At 51.3% G+C, this 20,011-nt stretch overlaps 3 protein-coding genes across 6 annotated transcripts; 2 read left to right on the top strand and 1 right to left on the bottom strand.

The window, feature by feature from the left end:
- The first annotated feature begins 75 nt into the window (after nt 1-75).
- Nucleotides 76-1,561, top strand: Tmem256 (transmembrane protein 256). The gene is made up of 4 exons (XM_032911819.1): nt 76-554; nt 830-861; nt 1,130-1,210; nt 1,308-1,561. The coding sequence occupies exons 1-4, from the start codon at nt 470-472 to the stop codon at nt 1,449-1,451; spliced, it is 342 nt and encodes a 113-aa protein (XP_032767710.1). The 5' UTR covers nt 76-469; the 3' UTR covers nt 1,452-1,561.
- Nucleotides 1,562-7,448: 5,887 nt separating this feature from the next.
- Nucleotides 7,449-12,193, top strand: Plscr3 (phospholipid scramblase 3). Of its 2 annotated transcripts, none has more exons than XM_032912965.1 (8): nt 7,449-7,586; nt 7,970-8,138; nt 8,396-8,634; nt 8,718-8,760; nt 8,863-9,083; nt 9,271-9,432; nt 11,185-11,346; nt 11,502-12,193. In XM_032912965.1, exons 2-8 carry the CDS (start codon nt 8,132-8,134, stop codon nt 11,556-11,558), a joined length of 891 nt encoding a protein of 296 aa, XP_032768856.1. In that variant the 5' UTR covers nt 7,449-7,586; nt 7,970-8,131; the 3' UTR covers nt 11,559-12,193. The 2 variants fall into 2 exon arrangements, with proteins under 2 accessions (XP_032768856.1, XP_032768855.1); XM_032912964.1 differs by lacking the exon at nt 7,449-7,586 and adding an exon at nt 7,702-7,759.
- Nucleotides 12,194-12,771: 578 nt separating this feature from the next.
- Tnk1 (tyrosine kinase non receptor 1) lies at nt 12,772-18,892 on the bottom strand. 3 transcript variants are annotated; one of them, XM_032912962.1, is made up of 12 exons: nt 18,615-18,890; nt 18,393-18,463; nt 18,083-18,274; nt 17,671-17,826; nt 17,431-17,567; nt 16,652-16,925; nt 14,808-14,902; nt 14,317-14,481; nt 14,030-14,109; nt 13,170-13,486; nt 12,993-13,088; nt 12,772-12,907 (listed from the first exon to the last, which is right to left on the bottom strand). In XM_032912962.1, exons 1-12 carry the CDS (start codon nt 18,775-18,777, stop codon nt 12,794-12,796), a joined length of 1,860 nt encoding a protein of 619 aa, XP_032768853.1. In that variant the 5' UTR covers nt 18,778-18,890; the 3' UTR covers nt 12,772-12,793. The 3 variants fall into 3 exon arrangements, with proteins under 3 accessions (XP_032768853.1, XP_032768852.1, XP_032768854.1); XM_032912961.1 differs by having other exon boundaries at nt 17,284-17,567; XM_032912963.1 differs by lacking the exon at nt 18,083-18,274 and having other exon boundaries at nt 17,284-17,567; nt 18,615-18,892.
- Nucleotides 18,893-20,011: the final 1,119 nt, after the last annotated feature.

Genomic DNA, 20,011 nt, shown 5'->3' on the forward strand with positions numbered 1-20,011 from the left:
AGTGGGAGGGGTTTAATAGCAATGGGTGGGGCTTAGAAATCCGTGGGGCCGCCCCTTTTGAGGAGTGGGTCTGGTTTGAACCTGAACAGGAGGAGCCTGTGGGAAAAGGGGCGGAACTTTGTGGGGGACCGATATCTTTGCAAATTAGCTGGAGGTGTGGGGTTGGGGTGTCGAAGAGGCGATCAACTTGGAAAGTGGGCCAATCCGTGACGCAAATCTTTCAGTCCCACCCTCAACCCCGCCTCCCACTGCTCCGCTCCTCCGCTCCTAATTGGTTCTAGTTTCTCCGCCCGCCAGACTTCTTCTCCATTCAGCAGAAGTTTTACAAAGGCGTCTGTAAGGAACAGGAGCTAAAATGAAAATAGCTCTGATTGGGCACCTTTGGACCTTATTTGCATGGGCAATTGGGATTGGTTGGCTTCTTGGGTGGCCAGGGCGGTGTTGGTTCCGCGCGTGACCACCCACAGCTATGGCCGGGGTAGGCGCTGCTTTCCGCCGCCTAGGTGCCTTGTCCGGAGCTGGGGCCTTGAGTTTGGCCACCTACGGGGCACACGGTCAGGGGACGTGGGATGCGGCTGGGCTGGGGGCAGTCTTTGGGGTCTGGTCTGGGGAGGAACCTATAGGAAGTTTCCTATCTCTTATGAGTAGAGATCCCTTGGAACCCTGAACCTTCAAGTTTGTCATTAGGTCCAAAAGCTTCTCAGTACTACACTTGTTTGCACCAATCAGAAGCTTCCAGGGATGCCCCTCTTCACCAGTGTCTACTTCGGTGACCCGCGGTTTGAGATGGTGTAAGTCAATACAGAACTGATTTTCCTTCTCTCCACAGGCGCACAGTTTCCGGATGCCTACGGGAAGGAGGTGAAGTAACAGCTCCGGGACTTGGCTTGGCGCAATGTTTGGGTGTCCTTAAAGTGGGAGGGGGTGGGGAGATGAATGGGAAGGCAATGAAGCGTAGGTCTATAGAGCAGCAAAGATTGCAGGCCCGTGGCTTGAAGACCTGGGGGAAGCAGCAAACAGGGATTTCGGAGGTGGAAGTGTTGGGAGTTAATGGACTTCGGTCCTGTGTACAACTTCAGGTTCCTGGGCTCCTGTGTTGCTTAGAAAATCTCTCCTCTTTTTCTTCCAGCTCTTTGACAAGGCCAACAAACACCACTTTTTGCACAGCCTGGCCCTGTTAGGGGTACCCTATTGCAGAAAACCTGTCTGGGTAATCAATCCCCTTGCCTATTTTAAGTCAGACCCCATTCGCTCCCTCATATTGCTTTGTTCTTAAAATTCTGTATTCTGTTCACCATCTCTTTCAGGCAGGGTTGCTGCTAGCTTCTGGAACTACCTTATTCTGCACCAGCTTTTACTACCAGGCTCTGAGTGGAGACACTAGCATCCAGACTCTCGGGCCTGTTGGAGGGAGCCTGCTGATCTTGGGCTGGCTTGCCTTGGCTTTTTAAGGTCTCTTGTTTAAGTGCCCAGTCCTGGCTTTTCTGGGTAATTGGGTGCAGAGGGAAAGGGGAATGTTGAAGCAGAAAAGAAATTAAAAGAAAAAGGCTTACATAAAAAACTTCAGAGTCTCCATTTATCTGACCTCGAGCAAGGGAGGGTAGAGAGTCTACCTTTGAATTTGCATTTCTGACTACAAATACACTCTGGTTCTGGAATTCCCATCTTTACAAGGTGTGGTCATTTTGGACAAGACTCATAAAAAAAATGCATGAACTAATGGGGCCTCTTATCTAAGGAGCACATGGGAATGTAGATCTTAGTAATTTCATTCATGTAGTTCATTGTATCCTCCCACCCCCATGTTGAGGATTGACCCCAGAGCCTCGGGAATGTTAGGCAGTTTTTCTTCCATTGAGTCGTGTGTCCCGCTGCCTCCTACCTTGGCCTCCTGGTTGCTGAGGCTACAGGTGTGTGACCCACCTTCATTAGAATCTGGTTACTTGAGGACCGAGAGGTTTAGCCCTGTTATTCAGGGATGCCCTCTGCAACAGCGTCGTCCACCTGGTGAAACAAATGTTCCATGCCCACGTAGTCTAGAAGTAACTGTGGCACTACTGAACAGACATCCAATTATCACGGGGCCTCTACACGGCTGAGTGTTGAGCTGAGACAGAAGAAGAGACATGGCTGCAAAGCAGATTTGACTAACTCATAGAATGGGGAGAACTGACATGTTTAGGGGACATTTAGTAAGCCAGGGGGATGGAGTGGCAGACACCAAGGAGGGCCAACATGGGGAAGATGGATGCCGTCCTCTCTCAGGGAACTCCTTACCTGGTGGGCTTAAAACAACTAAACATGGGGCTGGAGAAATGGCCCAGAGGTCACAGGTACCCACTGCCCTTCCAGAGGTCCTCCTGAGTTCAATTCCCAGCAACCACACAGTGGCTCACAGCCATTTGTCATGGGATCCAATACCCTCTACTGGTGTGTCTGAAGACAGCAACACTGTACTCTGCACACTGTACTCACATTCATAAATAAATAAACCTTAAAATATTAACCCACAAGCACATTGGTTGCTAGGAATAGTGGGGCAGCTGGGTAATGACCATGTTCCTCTTCACCAAGGACAGCCTAGCAAGAAAGGCAGAACTGAACAAGGTTACCTAAAGTGCCAATCATTAGGGAGAGTCTATACTTTTCTAAATGCACACCTTTGGAAGATTGTGTGTCCCTTTATGCTGGCAAAATGGATCAGTGGTTAAGAGCACTGACTGCTCTTCCAGAGGACCTAGGTTCAATTCCCAGCAACCACATGGTGGCTCACACTGTAACTCCAGTTCTAGGAGACCCAACATCCTCACACAGGTATACATGCAGGAATAATAACAATTACAATAACAATAACAGCAATAATAATAATATTATAATAATGTGCACCCTCAATTTATTACACAAATTGTGCTTTATAAAACAAAACTACATGTGGTAGGCTGTGTAGTACTTGGGAAATAAAATGCTGGAGATCACAAATTTGAGGGTAGCTTTGGCTACCTAACAAGATGCTCCCAAGGTGGTTTAGGTCCAGGACGGTGTCAGCAGCAGCGTCTACATACTGGATGTTTTGTCTTGACTATGGCCTAAAGGAAGAAATATGTGTATGCTAGGCAAAAGAAATACTTAGCAAGACAGGCTGAAAGGAATGATCCCAAATACTCAGGGTAAGAGAAAAATAGGATGAATAGGAGTGAGGACACTTGGCATCGTGAGGTAAGAAAGTCTGGGCAGTGGCTGCAGGCCTTACAGATGGCCGTAAGCCGCTTAAACTGCAGAGTGCAGTGAGTACTAAGTTAGAGTTTGAAGCATCCCTTTATACTCTCCTTTTTTTTTTTTTTTTTTTTTTTTTTTTTCCAGAGCTGGGGACTGAACCCAGGGCCTTGCGCTTGCTAGGCAAGCGCTCTACCACTGAGCTAAATCCCCAACCCCCCTTTATACTCTCATTTTGTGTGTGTGTGTGTGTGTGTGTGTGTGTGTGTGTGTGTGTGTGTGGTGGTTTGTTTTGTGTGTGGTTTGTCTTGTGTGTGGGTCTCCTGTATACAGGGTGGACTAGAGGAGTATGACTCTGAATTCTTGATTTTTTTTTAAGTCAGGGGTGGAGACCAGGATGTTTTGAGACAGGGTCTCTTTACATAGCTCTGGTTGTCCTAAAATTCACCAGACCAGGCTGGCCTGGAATTCACAGAGGTCTGCCCTCTGCCTGGGATTAAAAGCATGCACCACCATGCTCCATATATCTGCATAGTTTTAAGACGAGAATTTTTATTTCCTACCCTAGTCTTTGCTACAGGTTCCTTTTTTTTTTTTAAATTTATTATTATTGTATGTGTGTGGGTAGTGTGGAGATAAATGGACAGATTTCAGGAGCTGGCGCTCTCCTCCAAGCATGGGCTCTGGGAATAAATTCAAGTCCTCCAGTTTCCACAGCAAGTGCTCTTACCTGCTGAGCTGTCCCGCCAGCTCTGAGCTGCGGGTTCCTATGCTGACAGCGTTGGTTTTGTCTGTGTCTTAGTTACTTCTCTGTTGCTGTGATGAAAAGGCACCATGGCCAAGGCAACCATAGCAGGGAGCATGGCAGCAGGCAGTCACTGGTCCTGGGGCAGTAGCTTAGAGCTCACACCTCCATTAGCAAGTACCAGGCAGAGAGCTAACTGGAAGTGATGTAGACTTTTGAAACCTCAAAGCTTTCCTGCACTGAAACCCCACCTGCAGCAAGACCACGCTTCCTAATTCTTCCTGAACAGTTCCACCAACTGAAGAACAAGGGTTCATACATCTGAGTCTATGGGAGCCTCTCCCTGAAATCGCCATTGTTTGTTTGAAGTGAGCACATGCAGCCTATGCTGGCCTCAGATGTGCTGTGTATCCGTGGATGACCCTGAACTTTTGATCCTCCTGCCTCCATCTCCCAAGTGCTAAGATTACAGGCCTGAGCAGTAGACCAGGCTTGCCAAAGCGTTTAAGACCCACACCGAGCAAGAGTCTGCACTAGTGAGAGAATTCCAGCTGTGACAGAAAGGGCACAGGCTCCAGGGCATACATATGGAATCTATGGGTGGGAGCCAAAGACAGGGATCTGTAGGCTGAAGCTTTCAGTGGGGTCCAGGGCATTTCCTATATCTGTTAGTTTCCTGTGACAGGACTGGACCACACAATTTGAAGGGAGCACAAGGCCCAAGTGAGAAAGGTAAGGATTTGGTTCACCGGGCTTAAAACCACAATGAAGTTGTCAAAGGCTTCACAGTATTCTTGGGGCTTCTTTTAAAATGGGATTGTGTTGAGAGTGCCTTGAACTATGTAGGTCAAGAGGATGATAAAATTTGGACAGGAAAACAAAATAGAAGCCAAGAGCTGGGACACAGCTGAGTTATAGACCACACGCACACATGTGCTGGCATACACATGTGCTTATGAGAGAACACACACACACACACACACACACACACACACACACACAAATACACACTGGGAGGGTGAGCTGTGAAGATAGTATTAAGAAGAATAGACTTGGGGCAGTTCTTAAACATTGTGTCAGGGATAGGTTTCTTTTGTTTTGTTTGTTAAATTTTATTTATGAGTACATTGTAGCTGTCTTCAGACCCACCAGAAGAGGGCATGGGATCCCATCACAGATGTTTGAGAGCCACCATGTGATGGCTGGGAATTGAACTCAGGACCTTTGGAAGAGCCATCTCTCTAGCCCTTGTTTGTCTTTTTAAACAGGGTTTCTCTGTGTAGCTTTGGCTGCCTTACAAGTCCACCTGTAGATCAGGCTGGCTTTGAACTCAGAGAATTACCTGCTTCTGCCACCCAATTGCAGAGATTAAAGGTGTGCACCACCACACCTGGCTTATTTTTTTTCAACACAGCTCTTACTGGCTGACTAGAACTCAATATGTAGACCAGGCTGGCCTTGTCTCTGCATCCTGAGTGCTAGGATTAAAGGCATGAACCATTATGCTAGGTTGCAGTTAGGTTTGTTATTAGTGGAATGAATCACATAGCACACCAGAGGTAGAGCCAGGTATATCTCTGTGAGTTGGAGGCTAACCTGGGCTACACAGTGAATTCCAGGACAGCCAGCGAAACATGGTGAGACCCTGTCTTAAAAGAATAGACCATTCTCTTCTATCACCTCCTAGAGCTAAATTCTTCTAAAACCAAGATACTCAGATTCCAGGAACAGGTGAGACGGCCCAATGGACCAAAGCATTGGCTGCTTTTCCAGAGGACCTGGATTTGATTTCTAGAAACCACATGGCAGCTCCCAACTTATTGAAAGTTCAGTTCCAGGATATGTGACACCTTCTTCTGAACACTGTATACACCTATACATGTAGGCACGCCACCTATATAGATAATTAAATTAAGGATGCAGACTTCAGCAGTGGGAAATGGCCCTTGGTTTTTGTTTTTTTTTTAAATATCTATTTATTTATTATGTATACATCATGCAGCTTTCTGCCTGCATGTGCACCTACAGGCCAGAAGAGGGCATCAGACCTCATTACAGATGGTTGTGAGCCACCATGTGGTTGCTGGAAATTGAACTCAGGACCTCTGGAAGAGCAGTCAGTGCTCTTAACCGCTGAGCCATCTCTCCAGCCCCCGAAATGGCCCTTGTTAATAAGACCGTCCACTGCTGTGTGCCTCAACCTAAGCCTACTGAAGAGGGCTTGTTTAGAATTTGGGGACTGGTAAAGCTTTAGCTCATTGGCTGCCTTTCCAGCATTAGTTAGAAGTCCCCAAAAGGGGCTGCAGAGATGGCTCAGCGGTTAAGAGCACTGGCTCCTCTTCCAGAGGTCCTGAGTTCAAATCCCAGCAACCACATGGTGGCTCACAACCATCTGTAATGGGATCTGATGCCCTCTTCTGGTGTGTCTGAAGACAGCGGCAGTGCACTTATATATAGTAAATAAATCTTTAAAAAAAAAAAAAAAAAAGTCCCCAAAAGAAAAGGAATGGGATCTTAGAGGTGCTAGGTCAATAAAGACAGCAAGATACCTGAAGCCAGGGATTGCGTGAGCAAGCTGTAAATGATGGGGCAATGCAGGGCAAGGGAGAGGGGCCTGTGCTGTGCAGAAGCCTCAGAGGCTCATTTTCTTCTTTGTACATCCTATCTCTGAGGCACAATGAAGTCATGTTTCCTCAGATGCACATCAACACCACCGTCACTGCCCTGGTCTCTGGTCCAATCCATCACATTATGACCAGATTTCTCCTTACCTTTGCCTGCCTACAGCCTCCTAGGTTTTTCTAACACAGCAGTGCTCAGTTTTGGCTGTACAATAAAACTAGAATTCTTAGAGTCCCTAGTCTGCATCCCAAGCACGGAAATATAATTAGTAGCATGTAAGACCCAGGCACAAGTGGCGGGCTGTTTTGGGCTTTGTTTCTTTAATAGCTCCCCTAGTGACCCAGGTCACTCCCAAGCCGACCGGGAACCCATGATCCACCCCATCTGCCCAGATACTTAGCTTTCTTCTTTTGAGAAAGGGAGTCTTATAAGAGAGTCCCCCCAATTGTAGCCCTGAATTGGTCTGGAACTATGTAGAACAGACTGACCTCATACTTGTAATTATTCTCCTGCCTCTCCTTTCCCAAATGCTGGGATTCCAAGCTTTGCCACCATGCGGAGGAATGGAGGGGCCTGTTCTGTCCAAGTGTTTTTCCCTGAGCCTTACCTCATGCACATTCATTACTGATACCGTTTGAAAGCCTGTCACGCGTGTAATGGGCGCGCCTGAACTGAGAGGTGACTGAGTGGGTCAACGCTGTGACAGGGAGAGAACACGGCGAGGTCGCCCTGAGATAGAAGACTGCCAAGCCAACTCTGGAAGGCAATGAGGGAGTGTGAATAGTGTTCCGCTGCGTCAGCGAGGCCCGACCCGCCCTTGGGAGGAGGATCCCGGGGTCCGGAGCAGCCACGCGGTGAGGAGGCAGAACCGCCACCCGCTGAAAAGGCGAGGGTCTTGTTGCTGGGGATAGGGCCGCAATCACCCTCCGACAGCCCAGGTCTCCACGCCTCTGCAGTCGGAGCGGAAGGGGCGGGACCACGGCGAACGAGGCGCACAAGGTCCAAGGTCCGCGGCCCCGGGGGAGGAGAAGCGCCTGCTTTCTGCGCAGTCGCCCCGCCCGGATTGGGGGTGGGACTTAGGCGACCCGGGGGTGGGGTCAGATCTGGGCCCGCCTCCATCAGCGCCTGTGAGCCCGGGAGTGCGTGGCCCCCCCGGCTTGCTTATTCTGGGGGCTTCAGGTGAGCGCCCGGACCATAAAGGGGTTAAGAAGACTTTCCTCGGGGTCAGGTCATCTGTCTGACCTCAGGTTCAACTGCCCTGCCGTCTGCCAACAGCCATCTCCGCAAAAAGAAATAGGAGAACAAAGGGAGGGGGCGGTCCTGGGGCCCCTAAGGAAATTCAGGGTCCTGGGTAACCCGCCCCGCCCGCTGACACTTTCGATTTCATAGGTGCCTCCCAAGAGACCCTGGGCCGGTGCTGGGCGCAGCTGCCTCTTCGCCTCTGCTTGTCCGTCTTTGTTTCTGTGTCTGTCTGGCTGTTCCCAAGCTTGTCCCCACTCCAGAACTAAGCCTCCCCTACGCCGACAGCCCAAGACACCCTTCCCCTTACCCATGGCAGGTACGTTGGCTCTAGGTTGGGGTCTCCGTTATCCCCCCCTCACGAACTTGGGTGCCGGGTGTCGAACACATTCTCCAGGAATGTGCTCAGACTGGCTGCGTGGGGCCCTCCCTTCCTCCTGGGAAACCACCGCCCTGCCCCCCCGCCCCATCATTCTCTGCCTCTTCTTACGTTTTCCGCGGGTGCTCCTGGTCCTTGGGCTGAGAAAGAGGATAAGGACACAGGTAACTTTCTAATCTACCCCTGCTCCCCTGCAGGCTACTTGCCCCCCAAAGGTTATGCCCCTTCGCCCCCACCTCCCTACCCCGTGCCAGCTGGGTATCCAGAGGCGGCGGCGCTGCATCCTGGACCCGGACAGGCTCCAGTGCCCACCCAGGGGCCTGCCCCTGCGCCTGGCTTCTCTCTCTTCCCCTCGCCAGGCCCGGTGGTCCCAGGGCCTCCTGCTCCCTTCGTGCCATTGCCAGGGGTGCCTTCTGGCCTGGAATTCCTAGTGCAGGTGAGTGGGAGAGAGGATGGCTGGGAGGAGGACTGATGTTCGAGGTGAGGAATGAGGTCAACGCTGCTCTTAACACTTTACAGATTGATCAAATCTTGATTCATCAGAAGGCTGAGCGAGTGGAAAGTGAGTAGGAGGTGGAATTAAGTTGGGCTTCATGATGTTTGTGACAGTGGTGAGTTTCTGGGCAGGTGAGGCCCCTGAGCCTAAGCGTGTTCCCCTTCACAGCGTTCCTAGGCTGGGAGACCTGTAATAGGTATGAACTTCGCTCCGGGACCGGACAGCAACTGGGTCAGGCAGCTGAGGAGAGCAACTGCTGTGCCCGGCTGTGCTGTGGTGCCAGCCGGCCGCTTCGTATCCGCCTAGCGGACCCCGGGGACCGCGAGGTGCTCCGCCTCCTCCGCCCACTTCACTGCGGCTGCAGCTGCTGTCCTTGTGGTCTTCAGGAGGTGGGCATGACAGGTTTTGTGGTGGTCGGTGGGCAGTGTGGTAAGCGGCCCAGAAAGAGTTGTGGCTTTAATAGGAGTCGGGGCGGTTTAGTTGAGTGTCTGACAGTCAGAAGACAGCAAGCACCAATACAGGGCGCTGGCCAAGGTATCCAGGCTTGGCAGTGGACCTGTCTGCTTCCCTTTCCAGATGGAAGTCCAGGCTCCACCTGGCACCACCATTGGCCATGTGCTACAGACCTGGCACCCCTTCATTCCCAAGTTTTCCATCCTGGATGCAGATCGTCAACCTGTTCTACGGGTCGTAGGGCCTTGCTGCACTTGTGGCTGTGGGACGGACACCAACTTTGAGGTATTATAAATTGGGGGGGAGGGGGGTTGGTTTCTAGACTCTTCACAAACCAAGATGGGGGCCGATGAGATGGCTGTAGCCATGAGTCCCACACGGTGGAAGAAGACAATCAACTCCTGCAGACTGTCCTCTCCACACACACGCCATGGTGCGTACAGTCAACCAACCCATCAATCAATGTAATGGGGGGGGGAGGCAGTAGCCTCCATGCTAATGGATGGCTTAAGGTCAAGACCCTTAATCCTACCGTTCCCAATCTCTTGTGACCCCTGCTACGTTTTGAGTTTTCTTCCACCCAATGTGAGCCTATAAAAGCACACCCAAAAAAACCCCTCATGACAGCGCACACCTTTGATCTCAGCACTCAAGAGGCAGAGGCAGGCAGATCTCTGAATTCACATCTACTTAGTGAGCTCCAGGACAGTCAAGACTATATAGAAAGATCCTGTCTGAAACCAAAACATTTCTTCTTCTTCAGTCCAAGGCTGAAGTGTTCCCTACAGCCCAGCAAGGGCCTAGGGGAGCAGCTGAGGCCAGCCTGGACCTAAAGTGGAGGAGTCTCATCTCCCAGCCTTTCACTGCTTAAGTTTGTCATGGGCTGGACCCAGGTAGCCCTGTGCCTATCTGTAAGCATAGGCCCTTTCATAATTTAACCCTTGGCTTGTCCTGCAAGCCTAGAAGTCCAAAGGACCCATCCAACCTGAAGTCCAGGTGATGTCCTTTTCACGAAGGCTTTCCTCTCACCAACCCAGAGCCAGGGGAACTCAGGTGAGGAGCTCTGGCTCTTCGAAGGCAGCGGTGCTGCTCTGATCCTTGAGCTCTTTAAGGGATGATTCCCCATTCTGATAAGGGAGAAACAAGTTTCCTCCAGTAGAGGTTCTTCACCTAAGGTTGCCTTTAAAAGAGTGAGTCACCTTGGTAGTCAGAGGCAGTTTCTGTGCTGAGAACCGGTTGGAGAGGAGATAATTGTGTGATCTCTGGTGGGAGTGTGTGTGTTACAGGGTTCTCAGGGAGTCAGTGTCCCTTGAACTCAATCTTGAATGGTCCATATTTGAGCCACACTCTGGGAGCTGCGGAGTTGTCGGCCCTAGACTTTGCGGAGCCTGGAACTGGGCTGCAGGAAGTTCCCTACAGCTGCAGGATGAGGCAGGACGAGGATGAACAGGATGTAGAAGGAAATTACTTCAGTTCTAGTCACTGGACCAGGAAGTCACCGAGATACCACTCAGTTTTCCATGGCTTGTTATTGCTGAGCTCCGAGAGGCCGGTGAGAGCCACAGTCCTCAGAGGCTGTCTGCCGGCCTGTCAGCAAGGATTCCATAGTCTCGAGGCGTGGCTCACCTGCAGTGCTGGGAAGGATTCTCCCAGTCCTTTGCAAATTAAGAATCACACTTTTGTGGAGATTCGTGGCATCTCCCTTTGCCCTCTCTGCTAGGCTGCTTTGCACAGGGCACCAACCATCGGTGTCAGGAATTCTGATGAGCAGAGGAAGCTTAGCAACTCCTCACCGACATGCAGTTATGCGTGGTCTTTGGAAGGCAGCAGATCTGAATCTAAATCCTGATCTCCATCGTGTACCTATGTAACCTAGGGTACCTCCGTTTCCCCTGCTGTCATATGGAAACCCAACGCTATTGTGAAGATTGCCTGAGCATAGCCTACACGACTCATACATGCGCCTATAGAGTGGGACAGGAGGCAAGTGAGATTGGCGGCCTCTTCCCCAGTTGGAACCTTCTTCCCTCCCACCAGGTGAAGACGAAGGATGAATCTCGAAGTGTGGGCCGCATCAGCAAGCAGTGGGGAGGGCTGCTCCGAGAAGCCCTCACAGATGCGGATGACTTTGGCCTCCAGTTCCCAGTAGATCTAGATGTGAGAGTGAAGGCGGTGCTGCTGGGAGCCACGTTCCTCATTGTGAGTCGGCTGCCCCTCCCCCTCCCTTCTGTTCAGTTCCTGGACCCTGACTAGGTTAGGGACTCGTGTGGCGAGTCGCAGGCCCAGAGCTAAGTTGTAATAGCTGGTTGACACAGACCCAGCCAGATCTCTCATTGACGGTAACCTTTCCTCAGGATTATATGTTCTTCGAGAAGCGAGGAGGTGCTGGACCCTCTGCCATCACCAGTTAGAAGCCACCTCAGGATGAGGAGACCGTCAGCTGAACCAGAGTTTAAGATGGTCACCTGCCCTGGACTTTCCCTCCTGAAGCAACCCCTTCCTTGGCATACACTGCAGTGGACCGACAAGGGTGACTGAGTGGTTGGGAGCCATTGTGTCCCATCCCTTCCCTCCTTCACCTGTGGCCCTGCAGAGGAGCATGTATGAGACCCGTTCTTCCTTGCGTTTACCATCTCCCAGCAGTCCCTATGCACACATTAGCTTTTAAACTTTCCTGCCCACTCCTTCCAGCCTTCCTCCAGGGCCTCTGCACAGGAGGGGGCCTCTGGAATCCAGGACTCAAGTTTTACAGCAGGGCTTGTGGGTAAAAGGAAAGCAGCACCAAAGATGGCAGACACCACCCTTACCTTCTAGCACTTTAGCCAATTAGTTTAGCTTCAGACGGTGGCACTCTGAGGGGATCCCTGCCTCCCCACTAATAGCTGTAGGGTTGGGACCCAGTGCCAACCCCTAACCCCTGGGCCCTGCTGGTGCTTTCTGCAGCTTCCTGTGCCTTATTTAACTGTCAACCCCTTCCTTCCCCTACTGTAGGAAGGAGGCTGTGTCTTTGTATGTTGTACTCATATAAACTTTGCAACTTTTTAAACAGTAGAAGACAGCTGTGACGGGAGGGGGTGGACATGGGATAATAAAGGGAGTGGCGCCTGCTAGGCTAGAGTTGGCCAACGTACAATCTATACTATTTGGATTAAAGAAAAAAAAAAGTTCTTGAGTCCAAAAAGTTAGTTTTCAACACCCACGGTGATTCTGGGCCAAACCAAAGCAGTTTGGGCCACAGCCCACAAGTCAGTATCTAAGATGAGTGCCCCCATAGAGTCTAGGGAGGTAGCTAATAACAGTTCTGACGGTTATCCCGTGATCCGGGATTGCTACTTGATCCTTGTCTGTGGTGAGTAGAAGACTTCCTCCGAAGCTTTTTCTTTCAAGTCCTATTCAACTGGGAATGTAGTAAGCAGAGTGGACTTGATCCGGCTCAGTCCCTCAGATGCCAAGGAGCAGGGTGTGGAGGAAGCACTAACCAGGGCCTGACCCCAGGTGTCCCCACACACTTCCTGTACCTCCTCACAGGAGGTAAATCTCCCTTAGTATGCCTTGTCAAGACCTCATGTTCTGTTTAGTCCCACAAGGCCAAGCCCTAAGTGGACCAGGTATTCCATGCTGGGATCCATCCCCAAGGATGCAGAGTTCAGGACCGGGCCAGGACGTAGCGACTGGCTGCTGACAGGTCCCAGTGGTGATGCTCCAGGATGCGACGACAATCTGCTCTGGACCGGTTACTGAGGTGGAAGAGCTGGTCTACCTGTGTGAGCAAGAGGGAGGACAGCTGACCACTAGTGGGCCAACCAGGCGACTGGGGAACCTGCGGAAGCCTGGGCTAGCTTTACCTTGAGGTTCCGGATAGCAGAAGCCACATCTCCCCCCGTGGTTCTGAGTGCCGCTTGGCACTCCTGGTAGGTGACGCCATGCACACTCAGCTCTACCTGTAGGGGACAAATCTTTGTTTAGCCCTTGTCCCAACCTATGGGCCCTCTGAACATCAAGTCATTTCAGTGAATGCTCACCTCTACAATCTTCCTCTGCCACTCTGAGTCTGATAAGGGACCTCCAGGGGGGATAGTGACTTTGCTGGACCCAGGCGCTCCAGTGCAGTGATTATGTAAGGGTTCTCTTTTGGGCCGGACTCTGTGGGGCTGGATGGGCTGAGAGGAGGAGCAGATGATGGGTGGACGTGGAGGCAGGTCTGGTGGGCGTAGAGGGAGGTCTGCGAGTCCTTGAGGCCAAGCTCTTGTACATCCTCGTCGAAGTTCTGGAGGGCTTGAACCACCTCCTGAGGGCCTAGGGCCCAGGGACAGAACTGACTCCAGACTCTTGGAAATGCCTTCAGATTTGAGAAAGAAATGACTTAAGAGGAGGCCCACCTTCTGTTCTCTTGTCGGTCTGCACCGAGCTGTGTGGTTTTGCAAGGTTATTTAGGTAAGCTGAGGGCCTTGTCCTCAGGTGTCTGTGTGTTAGGTGGGACAGAAGGAAGGTATGCAAACAGAATCAAGACAGCTAGGGGCTCAAAGAACAGTATTTGAGGGCCAGAGCCAGGAGATGCTGTCCAGTGGGAAAAGCAGGAGGACCTCTAATCTTAAGATCTTAAAGTGTGCCAGGAGGAGATAATGCACCCCTTTAATCCCATCTCTCTGGAAGGCAGAGGCAGGCAGATCTCCCAGTTCAAGTCCATCCTGGACTACAAGAACGAGTTTAGGATAGCCAGGGCTACACAGAGAAACCATGTCTCAGAAAACCAAAACAAATAAACAATCTGTCCAAAGGTGGTATGTGGTGGAAGGAAATCATATACGCAAAGGTATGGATTCAGAGTTGGAAATGGGAATTGGAAAGTTGTTCCAGAGACCCTGGGTACCACCACACACACCTTTCATCCTCTGCAGGGGCACCTTCCTTCTCTGGTTCCGTGCCGGGGGTAGGTCTTGTAACATTGCCTTCTCCCTGTCCCTGTCGGAAAGTGATCTAGTTCATTCTCTACTATTCACCCACATCATGGCCTCCTTCCAAAAAACATGGGTCCCACACATGACCCACTGGGGAGGCTCCAGCTGGGGGCCAATCCATTCTCACTCCTCCACCCTGCTCCCAAATTTCCTTCCAGAGAAGTTATGCTATTTGGCCAGTCCCTCCAACCCAACTGTTCCATGACCTCACCCATCTGTGCCCCCTCTGTATTTCTCTCCACGGGCAGGGGAACCTCTGTGGGCTGGATGGGTGACTGGGGATCCCCCCAAGTCTGCTAGTGTCACTGCTGAAGCCGGAAAGTTGCCCACTTTGAGGGTGCGACCATTCTGTCCCTTCCAGGTTGTGGTGTCTGGGCTGTGGGAAGAGGAGTTGGTGAGGGGAACGGGGTCAGGGAGAATGGTGGCTGGTCTCGGGCCACATTCAGCTCATCAAGCTGTGTCTGGCCACATCTGCCTGGAGGAAGGGAAGCCTTTTTCTCTCCAACACAAAAAGGGCACTGTGGGCCAGGCAGGGCTCCAGCAGGGAGGGTGGGACTGCGCTGGAGTGCAGGGCGCAGTGGGAAAACGAAAAGACCCACAAGACCAACATTCAAGGAACTAGAGAAAAACAAAGGGACCAGGACTCAAGAAGACTGGGAGGACACCTCCCCTGGGGATGCTTAGGGGACATGAGGTTGTCACCTGCCCTCAATGATAGTGATGGGGTCACCGGGCTCCATCCGCAAAGCACCTGGCTCTGTGACCTCCCTCACACAGCGCCCCTCAGAGAGCCAAGCCTGTGGAGACAGAAGAAAGGGGTGGCTGGGCTTTTGGCCTAAGTCATAAGGGTAATAAGAAAGGACCTTCCTCTTTAGCAAATAAATACACACCATCTATGCCTTCCACGTGCCCAACCCTCCCTCCCCATTGCAACCCAAAGTGGGGTGGGGTTGCTGACCTGGACTCCATGCCATGCTGGACATGGGATACAAGAAACCAGAAAGGAGAACCTTGTCTCTGTTTAAGGGGACCAAGCAAGACGCACCCTGCTCACTTTATTCCACACCCAAGCCCACCAGGTCTACCTCCCACACCCCTCAGGGTATTTCCACTCCTCCCCAGGCCCACTGCCTCAACTCTTTTTTGTTGTTGTTGTTGTTGTTGTTTTTTCTTCTGGAGCTGAGGACCGAACCCAGGGCCTTGTGCTTGCTAGGCAAGCACTCTACCACTGAGCTAAATCCCTAACCCCTGCCTCAACTCTTGACATGGAACTCTTTCTCTGGCTCCTGCCTCCCAGCCACTGTCAGTATCATCTGTCTTACTGCTCTCAAACCCAGCTAGACTGAAATAACTACTCTGATCCATACCCTTCCACAGCTCCCAAGTGCCCTTGGAGTGAAGACTGAAGTGCTTTACCAATAGATAGACTGATTGAGGGCCGGGCTCTGGAGTCACCTGGATAGTGCTGCTTTCAACACCTCACTTACTGGTGACTCTAGATAAGTCACTGACCTATCGGCTCTGAAGTGCCCCATCTGTACAATAGAGATTAAGAGTAATTACCTCGGGGTTGGGGATTTAGCTCAGTGGTAGAGACCTTGCCTAGCAAGCGCAAGGCCCTGGGTTCGGTACCCAGCTCCAAAAAAAAAAAAAGTAATTACCTCCTGGTGCTGTTAAACAAGGACAAAATAATGGGTGGCCCAGGATACCTGTCAGGTTCTTCACGGCTATCACACCAGTCAAGTGTTCTAAACTCTCCCTGACAAAGTCCTGTTTGAATCTGCAACCCCATTGCTTCCCCTTCCCCTCCCAGGCAGAAGCTTTTCTTTCTTTTCTCTTTTTAAAGATTTATTTTTTTATTTTTTTTAAAGATTCATTTATTTAATGTGAGTGAGTACCCTGTAGCTGTCTTCAGACACACCAGAGGAGGGAATCAGATCTCATTACAGATGGTTGTGAGCCACCATGTGGTTGCTGGGATTGAACTCAGGACCTCTGGAAGAGCAGGCGGTGCTTTTTTTTTTTTTTAAAGATTTATTTACTTATTGTATATAAGTACACTGCAGCTGTCTTCAGACACACCAGAAGAGGGCATCAGATCTCATTACAGATGGCTGTGAGCCACCATGTGGCTGCTGGGATTTGAACTCAGGACCTCTGGAAGAGCAGTCAGTGCTCTTTACCACTGAGCCATCTCTCCAGCCCCAGGCGGTGCTCTTAACTGCTGAGCCATCTCTCCAGCCCCTTTCTTTTCTTTTATTTATTTAATTTTTCTTGTCAGGCACCGGTGAAACTCCACTACTCTCTTTCTTGTACCTCGTTTGTGGCCAAGAAGCAAATACCACCTCTTCCGGCTACATCTTTGCAGCCACTACCTCCCGCCTCAGGGCTCTGCATTTCCTGCAGGAAGTGACTGAATCTGGCTCTGAGCCAACTTCCAGGTTCCAGCCCAGGCATCAAGACGTGTTTGTCTTATGCACGGAACTCTGGGTGAGAGAATAAAGGGAAGAAAGGCTATGTGTATCTGGGGAGTTGGAGATTCTCACCTCTTGAAGCAGTCCTTCCAGGTTGGAAAAGGTAGGCCGGTCTGCAGGATGAGGGGCCCAGCAACGCAAGGCAAGGGAGTAGAGGGCCCTGGAACAGAGGGCAGGCTTTGGCAGCCTGGCTCGGTCCTTCTCCAGCCGCTGTAGGATGAGATATGGTGGAACACCTGCCCAGGGTTCCTCGCCTCCAGAAAACATTTCCCAGAGTGTCACGCCAAACATCCACACGTCAGAGGCAGCCGAGAAGGCTCCCTGGCGTAGGCTCTCAGGAGCGCACCTGAGAAAAACGGAAGTTAAAAGTGGCTAGCTCAAGGCAGGTGGGTGCAGCAGCTAAAAAAAAAAAAAAATAATAAAGTGGCTAGGTCTAGGCCCAGCTCACCTTTCTTCTATTGTGCACCCATTCCCTCGATCCCACCCCCTTTTATTATCCTCAAAAATCCTTTCTGTGCCTCTTGACCTGATGACACCTCTGTCTTACCTACCTTCTGTTGAAGAGTAAAAACCACTCCCCTCTCCCCAGCACACACTAGCTCCTCTCCCCCTCTAGTTCCAAGCTGGCTGCTGCTCTCTAGCCCTGCTCAACCCTGATTTCCCAACCTAGGCTCAAACCGGACCATCAGAGTACCCCCCCTCACCAGGCATAGGGGATGGGACGGGGCCCACCCATGACGTAGCGACCTCGGGCGCCGCCCAGTGGCCGCACCAGTCCAAAATCAGCCACCTTGATCTTCCGAGGTGAGGCTAGCAGGAGGTTACGGGTAGCAAGATCCCTGTGCACTAACCCACAGGACCCCAAGTACGCCATGGCTCCTGCCAACTGACGCAGAAAAAGGCACAGTAGGGCTACAGGCAGTGGGGGCGTCGGTGCTGGGGCAGTCAGGCGCGCATGCAGGGAACCCAGTGGCGCAAGTTCCATCACCTGCAGGAACAGAGAGCCATGTAAGCCCAAGTCTGGCCCCACTGGTATTTCTTGCTGCATACCAACCCTGGGGCTATGAGGAAAGCAGTGTTCTTAGACTCACCATCTGTAGAGGCTGGCCCAGTACGAGGCCATGCAGGCGCAGCACATGTGGGTGCTCCAGTTTCATCATGACAGACACTTCCCGCAGGAAGTCTCCCAGTTCTGTGCCCATCGGACCCTCGGGACCCACACGGAGGGACTTGACAGCCACTGGGATCTGGAGGTGGGGGGATGGGGGAAGCATCACTAAGCACCCAGAGGAACTGACCACAGCCAGAGCAGAGGGCACGGAGGATAAAGAGAGCTTAGGTAATTTAGATTAAGTAAGCCCCTTGAGGGTAGAACTGCAAATGGGGGAGAGCTTCGATCAAATGTAAAGTGAAGAAAGAAAGGGAGAAAGAAAGGAAGAAAGGAGGGAAGGAAGGAAGGGAGGAAGGAAGGAAGGAAGGAAAGAAAGACCCTTAGACACTCACACTTTGACCACCGGGTAGTGTCCATAGCCCTTGATGTACAACACCAAAGCAGCCTGAACCCAGCAGTTCCCCTCTGCACACAGCACCCTCTGGAATCAGACACTTGAGTCCCCCCTCTGGCTCATGGAGGTGTGGAAGACTGTCTGAGTGTGGAGGGATCTCCTTCTGTTCAGGAGCAAAACCCCCAAGTATCTGAAATAGGAGTAGGAATTCAGGTGTAGGGAACCCTGATTAACACTCCCAGCCACTCGGCCTATCATCCCTCAAAGGCCACCCTCGACAAGCCCTCAACTACCACCACAGCACATACCTTGTACACCCAGTTCTTAGACTTGACCCCCGAACGGTACCTCTTCAGGGCTTCAGTAAGTCTTCGTTGGGCTGAGGGAGACCAGAAGTAGAGGTTGAGGGTAGTGTAGGTGTGGTGTGAGATAGAGAACCCACAGTCAAGCCTGAAGCAGGGGTGGGAAGGAGCAGGGCCAACATCTGGTAGGCAGGGAAGCTATGGGGCTGGAAGGCAGGGGTTCCTCACCAGGCCTGCCCATGCCAAGGTTGTCCAGGTCCTCAGGCCTTACAAAGTCAAAATGTTCTGGCCGAGTGACGTTGAGTTCCTCAAGGATGGGCCGGTAGAACTGGGCCAGCTGGACGTCCCGGAGCAGCCGAAGGAGCCACAGGGAACTGGCTTCGGGGAGCATGTCTGGGGTTAGACCTCTCGGGAGGGTGGCAGTCTGCTTTACATGGACAGCCTAGGGCAGGCACCAAAGACAGAGACAGAATCTCAGCTGCCACCCTCAACACAGCAGAAACACCCAGGTATGCAAGGAAAGAGAGATGAGACAGTGAGGAACTCAGCCAGCCATGTACATGTATTCCTCCAGGTGCCTGTCCCACATACATGTATATCCCTGGTTGCCTACTCCCATCCCTAACTCTGAGAAATCTGCTCCCCATACACTCGAGATTTCAGAATACTGCCTGCCCGGTCTACCAAACCAGCTATGTCCTAACACTAGAGCAGTGGCTGTCAACCTTCCTAATGCTGTGACCCTTTAATACAGTTCTTCATATTGTGGTGACCCCAACCATAAAATTATTTTCATAGCTACTCCACAACTGTAATTTTGTTAGTTAAGAATTATAATGTAAACATTTTTAGAGACAGTGGTTTGTCAAAGGGGTCCTGACCCAAAGGTTGAGAACCACTGCTTTAACACTGTAGCCTACTGTCCCTGAACTCCTGACGTTCAAATACTATGCCCATCTAGTTCCAAGCTACACCTTTGCACAACTAAAACATCTCCCCCTTCATATGAGACGTTTTGCCTTCCAGACACAAACTAGAGATGTCCTGATATGCAAACACAGCATACCTCAGGAACATAGGTATGTAAGGCACACTGCCTCCCACTCATACACACACACACACACACACACACACACACACACACACACACACACACTGAGACACTGAGACCTTCAGATAGGCTACAAAACATGCCTGAGACAATCGGATACATGTCGCCTCAAGTCCAAGATATTCCCCTATACTGTCACGAAATGCAGTCATACTGCAACAGGCCCTCACTCAAGTGTACTTGAGACACACTTCTCTGCCTCCACAAATCAAAGATACCTAGATCACCACACATACCTGAAACACCAAGGATCACATAAACAAAAACACACAACGAGGACACACTATACCACCCCACCCCAGGAATGCCCATGGTCACGGCTTCTTAAATACCCGAGACAGCAACATTGAAAATGAAATAGGTATCTGGGCTGGGCTGGTAAGTGAAGGCTAAGACGGGAGCCAAGCTTACAGACTGTTCGCAAAGCCACCTAGACTGTTAGGTGTGTGGTCCTCCCACACCCACCTGAGCTCAGTTCCAGGTACAGAGCCCAGGTGCTCTCCTGCGTCATTCT

Source organism: Rattus rattus, chromosome 9, assembly GCF_011064425.1.
Source record: "Rattus rattus isolate New Zealand chromosome 9, Rrattus_CSIRO_v1, whole genome shotgun sequence".
Lineage (NCBI taxonomy): Eukaryota > Metazoa > Chordata > Mammalia > Rodentia > Muridae > Rattus > Rattus rattus.